Source organism: Coffea eugenioides, chromosome 1, assembly GCF_003713205.1.
Source record: "Coffea eugenioides isolate CCC68of chromosome 1, Ceug_1.0, whole genome shotgun sequence".
In the NCBI taxonomy this organism is placed as follows: domain Eukaryota; kingdom Viridiplantae; phylum Streptophyta; class Magnoliopsida; order Gentianales; family Rubiaceae; genus Coffea; species Coffea eugenioides.
The window spans coordinates 1,198,770-1,204,156 of NC_040035.1; the positions used below are offsets into that span (position 1 = coordinate 1,198,770).

At 33.6% G+C, this 5,387-nt stretch overlaps 1 protein-coding gene across 1 annotated transcript; it reads left to right on the forward strand.

Moving 5' to 3' along the window:
- The first annotated feature begins 954 nt into the window (after window positions 1–954).
- Window positions 955–4,875, forward strand: LOC113760785 (3,7-dimethylxanthine N-methyltransferase-like). Its single transcript, XM_027303507.1, has 4 exons — window positions 955–1,098; window positions 1,246–1,662; window positions 1,920–2,180; window positions 4,460–4,875. Exons 1-4 carry the CDS (start codon window positions 1,024–1,026, stop codon window positions 4,859–4,861), a joined length of 1,155 nt encoding a protein of 384 aa, XP_027159308.1. The 5' UTR covers window positions 955–1,023; the 3' UTR covers window positions 4,862–4,875.
- Window positions 4,876–5,387: the final 512 nt, after the last annotated feature.

A 5,387-nucleotide genomic window follows, 5' to 3' on the forward strand; every position in this document is an offset into this window, starting at 1 on the left:
CACCAAGTCCCCCACTCCCAAGGATTTAGGTAATCTTGGCCTTTGCTGTCGAGGGCTGTGTGAATTAGTGGCCTCTGAGAAGGTCTGGCTTGCACAGTGTGATAAACTGGGGGTAGTTCCTTATAAGGATCTTAGTGAGTGGAGGAAAGGAGGCGATTTGCCGGTTTATTGTTGGTGTCTTTCCTCTGCTTGGAATATGGGTTCACCAAAATCCTGAGCTTGGCAATGTAGTTTATGTCATGCCTGGTTTTGTGTCGGTTGTTGGGTGCCGAATTATAGCTCAAGAAATTGGACCTTTAGGGATTGAAGATGGCCCAATTCTATGGGCGCCCGCTTTTGAGATTCTTTGTGATTTTGAGGGCTCAGCTGAATTTTTCTTGCATGGAAGGGAGAGAGACCATGATTACGTCTATCCTGGTTCACTCAAGGCAGTTGATAGGGCTTGTAATATAATATACATAATATAATATATTATACATAATATATATTTATACATTATTACATATTATGTATATTATATATTATACATAACATTATCATACATTATTATACACAATAATGTACATAATAATGAAAGTACATTAATAATGTATATATTATAATGCAATGTACATAATATATTATGTATTCAATATTTGTGCTTCTCCCTGTACCAACCCGTTGTCATCCCTTGTTGTGCTCATCCCCATATCTCAACTTTACCAGTCTTATCCCCATATATCAACTTTACCAGTTTTATTCCCATATCTCAACTTCCCTAGTTGTGCTTATTCCCATACCTCAACTTTACCAGTCTTATCCCCATATCTCAACTTCCGATTTTTATCAATCGTGTCAAGTTCCCATTGACTCTGCGCTTTCTTTCAGACCAATTGATAGACTTTTCTACGCACGTGGGTAGCTAGCTAGCATACGCATCTATGAAATTTTCGCTATTTAAGCCCGAAATTTCGCACAATTAATCATTAACAGATACCTTCTTTAGCAGTCCCAATTCGATTTATGTACGAGTCCTGCGTATGAATGGAGCTCCAAGAAGTCCTGCATATGAATGGAGGCGAAGGCGATACAAGCTACGCCAAGAACTCATCCTACAATGTCTGTCTGTCTCTCTATCTCTCTCTTTAACACACACACACACACACACAGAGTAGTAGTAAATCATGCTATGATACGTCGATCTCTAACTTAGTATGTCTTTTTGCCCCCTTTAACATTTGTATTTTGGAGTGGTATGTGTTGCAGCTGTTTCTCATCAGGGTGAAACCTATCCTTGAACAATGCGTACAAGAATTGTTGCGGGCCAACTTGCCCAACATCAACAAGTGCATTAAAGTTGCGGATTTGGGATGCGCTTCTGGACCAAACACACTTTTAACAGTTCGGGACATTGTACAAAGTATTGACAAAGTTGGCCAGGAAAAGAAGAATGAATTAGAACGTCCCACCATTCAGATTTTTCTGAATGATCTTTTCCAAAATGATTTCAATTCGGTTTTCAAGTCGCTGCCAAGCTTCTACCGCAAACTCGAGAAAGAAAATGGACGCAAAATAGGATCATGCCTGATAGGCGCAATGCCTGGCTCTTTCTACGGCAGACTCTTCCCCGAGGAGTCCATGCATTTTTTACACTCTTGTTACTGTTTGCATTGGTTATCTCAGGTCTTTGAGTTAATCCCTTCTATCTTTTTTACTTTTTCTTGTAGCAAAAATAAGTTCACGATTTTTATTCAACACATTAGTAACTATGCATGGAAATTTCTTTAATAATTCTCAAGATATCCACAGGAATCCAAGAAAGAGATTTCTGAAGAAACTAATAACATATTTTATTTAATTCGTGGCTCATGATTTATATTCCCACATGCAACACTAACAAAATGATCCAACTACATAAGTTACCAGCTCTAGACGTGCAGGTTCCCAGCGGTTTGGTGACTGAATTGGGGATCAGTGCGAACAAAGGGTGCATTTACTCTTCCAAAGCAAGTCGTCCGCCCGTCCAGAAGGCATATTTGGATCAATTTACGAAAGATTTTACCAAATTTCTTAGGATTCATTCGGAAGAGTTGATTTCACGTGGCCGAATGCTCCTTACTTTCATTTGCAAAGAAGATGAATTCGGCAACCCGAATTCCATGGACTTACTTGAGATGTCAATAAACGACTTGGTTATTGAGGTTATCATTTCTCTGTCTATTTGATGATCAGATGCTCATTGCTTGTTATCTGAAATAAACTAGATAGCTAGCTAGCTTATTCAGGGTTCCTACCTTAGCTGCAAAATGGATGCAATTTTATCCTTTGTAACCTTGATAGAATAAACTTTGTGTAGACCAAGTTCACCGTAAATCAGATGGTAGTAACCTTTAATTGGAAGTTAGGTCACACAACTCCAATACAGTTAAGATAATTCTTTCAAGTTAGAAATATAGGGGGATTTGATTTGTCAGCTATCTTTTTTTCCCCCCTTTTTGGTTAAAAAGGTATTGGAAAAAATAATAATATGAACTAAAAGCACAAGTAATAATAATTAGAGGTGTCAAAATGGGTGACTTGGGCGGGTTTGAGTTGGGTAAAATGGGTAATGGGTATAAGTGAGTCAACTCATTTATACCCATTTAATTAGATGGGTATAAATGGGTAAGTCAAAAAATGAATTGGGTAACCCAATTACCCATTTATAACCCATTTATTTTAACTTTTTGTAAACTCATTTAAATTCATTTTTGCAAACTAAGTTATCAATTTATACCACTCTTTGTACCCATCATTAGTTTTAAATATTTACTTATAATGTTCAATAAACTTAATTATCAATTTTTTTTCATTTATACTCTATGTCACAAAATTACCTATTATTTAATAATTGAATAATAAGAATATAAAAATTTGAACTAAGTACTATAAAAATTAATATAAAAACTTAATCCAAAAATTTTGAACCCCTAACATTTTTTTCATATATAAATTTAAAATTTCATTTTATAAAGATAAGAAAATAGGCTAAAATTTATCATAAATTGGTAATGCTAAAAAATGAGCAAGTTAACAAACTAAGATAAAATAAAATACTAAGATAAAACCAACAAATAATAATAATAATAATGAAACAAAAATAGTTAACATCATGACTAGAGGTGTCAAATAAAACCATTTAATTAATTTTACCCATACCCGCCCATTAGTAATTGGATATGGGTACATTAAATTTTTATTTATGGATATAAATGGGTTACCCAATTATACCCATTTATTAAATGGGTTTAATTGGGTAACCCATCTAACCCATTTAACCCATTTAAGGATACCTTTTTCTTCATTCACGTTCTTTTTCTTCATTCACCAGTGAGCTAGAGGAGTTTTATCATTTATGCTATGCAGTTGTACGAAGCTTGAGAAGCTGAATGCTTGTTATTTGTATTTATTGAAAATTTGTCTTTATTTGTATGCTAAATGAAGTGATTGCTAGTCTTCATCAGGATTTTTAACTATTTTGTTTTATTTATTATATTTATTTGTTGGTTTTATCTTATCACTTTATTTCCTTGTAATTTATTAATTTGATCATTTTTAGCATCATCAATTTATGACAAATTTTAGCTTCCTTTCTTACCTTTTCAAATGAAATTTTAAATTTATAAACGAAAAAATACTAGGGGTTCAAAGTTTTGGATTAAATTTTTTTGTTAACTTTCATATTATTTAGTCCAAAATTTTAGATTCTCATTGTTCAATTATTAAATAATATGTAATTTTGCGACATGGCACGCGGATGGAAAAAAAAATTGATAATTAGACTTATTTGGCATAATAAGTAAATATTTAAAATTAATGATGGGTGTAAAATGGTATAAATTGATAATTTAATTTACAAAATGAATTTATATGAGCTTGTAAAAAATTAGAATAAATGGGTTATAAATGGATAATTGGGTTACCCAACTCATTTTTTGACTTACCCATTTATACCCATATAATTAAATGGATATAAATGGGTTGACTCACTTATACCCATTACCCATTTTACCCAACCCAAACCCACCCAAATCACCCATTTTGCCACCTCTAATCATGACAAATGAAAAATTTGACAAAAAAAAGGTGAGGGAAAAGAAGAGACTTGGGGGGAAAAGAATTCTAAATGGGTTAATTGGATTTGATGGGTTACCCAATAATACCCATTTATTAAATGGGTATTATTGGGTAACCCATTTATACCCATATACAAAAATTTAAGATACTCATACCCATCTATTCATGGGCGGGTATGGGTAAATTTAGTTAAATGGGTTGATTTGCCACCTCTAATAATAATATATACATATTGAAACTAAGGAAAAAAAACTGTACGTTTTTTTTTTCCTAGAGTTGACGTTTTAGCAAATTGGCTGATTTCCAAGTCTTGTACGTCCAGTAATTCGAATTGACTTGCTGATTGGCATATGTATGTATACAGGGGCATCTGGAGGAAGAAAAATTGGACAGTTTCAATGTTCCAGTCTATGCAGCTTCAGCAGAAGAAGTAAAGTGCATAGTTGAGGAGGAAGGTTCTCTTGAAATTTTATACCTGGAGACTTTTAATGCCCCTTATGATGCTGGCTTCTCTATTGATGATGATTACCAAGGAAGATCCCATTCCCCAGTATCCTGCGATGAACATGCTAGAGCAGCGCATGTGGCATCTGTCGTTAGATCAGTTTACGAACCCATCCTCGCAGGTCATTTTGGAGAAGCTATTTTACCTGACTTATCCCACAGGATTGAGAAGAATGCAGCAAAGGTTCTCCGCTCGGGCAAAGGCTTCTATGATAGTCTTATCATTTCTCTCGCCAAAAAGCCGGAGAAGTCAGACGTGTAAAAGTTTGCTTTTAGTTGGTTGTCGTGTTGTGGTTTGTTTTTAGATATGGGGAAAGGATTTAATGCGGTTCGGGGTCTATGCGTATTGTACTTTTTATATTATTTGATGTATAATTATATTATATTATTATCTTGTATTTATAGTAAATGTGGCGTATAAGAATAAAATTTTTGACATATATTTAGTACAATATTTGTATATATATATTTGTACACAAAATATTTGAACACGCACAACAACCGGGTAGAACCGCACAAAATACAACTGCACTAAATAGTTGTCCGATGGGAAGTCTGGGAATGATGATTTTTTGTATAAATTACCTTTTACCCATTGTAGCTTGGTGATTTATCACATAACTTTGTGTATTTTAAAAAATTATATATAACCCCTCATGATTTAGGTTCATCTTATCCCCATATATTTATGTTCATCTTAAATTGATAATTTTATTGAATAATTTCAATGATTATAAAATCTTTATTTCAATTGAAACTTAATTGACAACTCAATGACATATAGTTGT

Bases quoted from the DNA above. Each gene is read 5' to 3' on its own strand.
- LOC113760785 (XM_027303507.1), top strand. From the start codon at position 1,024: ATGGAGCTCCAAGAAGTCCTGCATATGAATGGAGGCGAAGGCGATACA. The intron at 1,099-1,245 runs GTCTGTCTGTCT...TATGTGTTGCAG, and splicing joins CCAAGAACTCATCCTACAAT to CTGTTTCTCATCAGGGTGAA. The intron at 2,181-4,459 runs GTTATCATTTCT...GTATGTATACAG, and splicing joins TAAACGACTTGGTTATTGAG to GGGCATCTGGAGGAAGAAAA.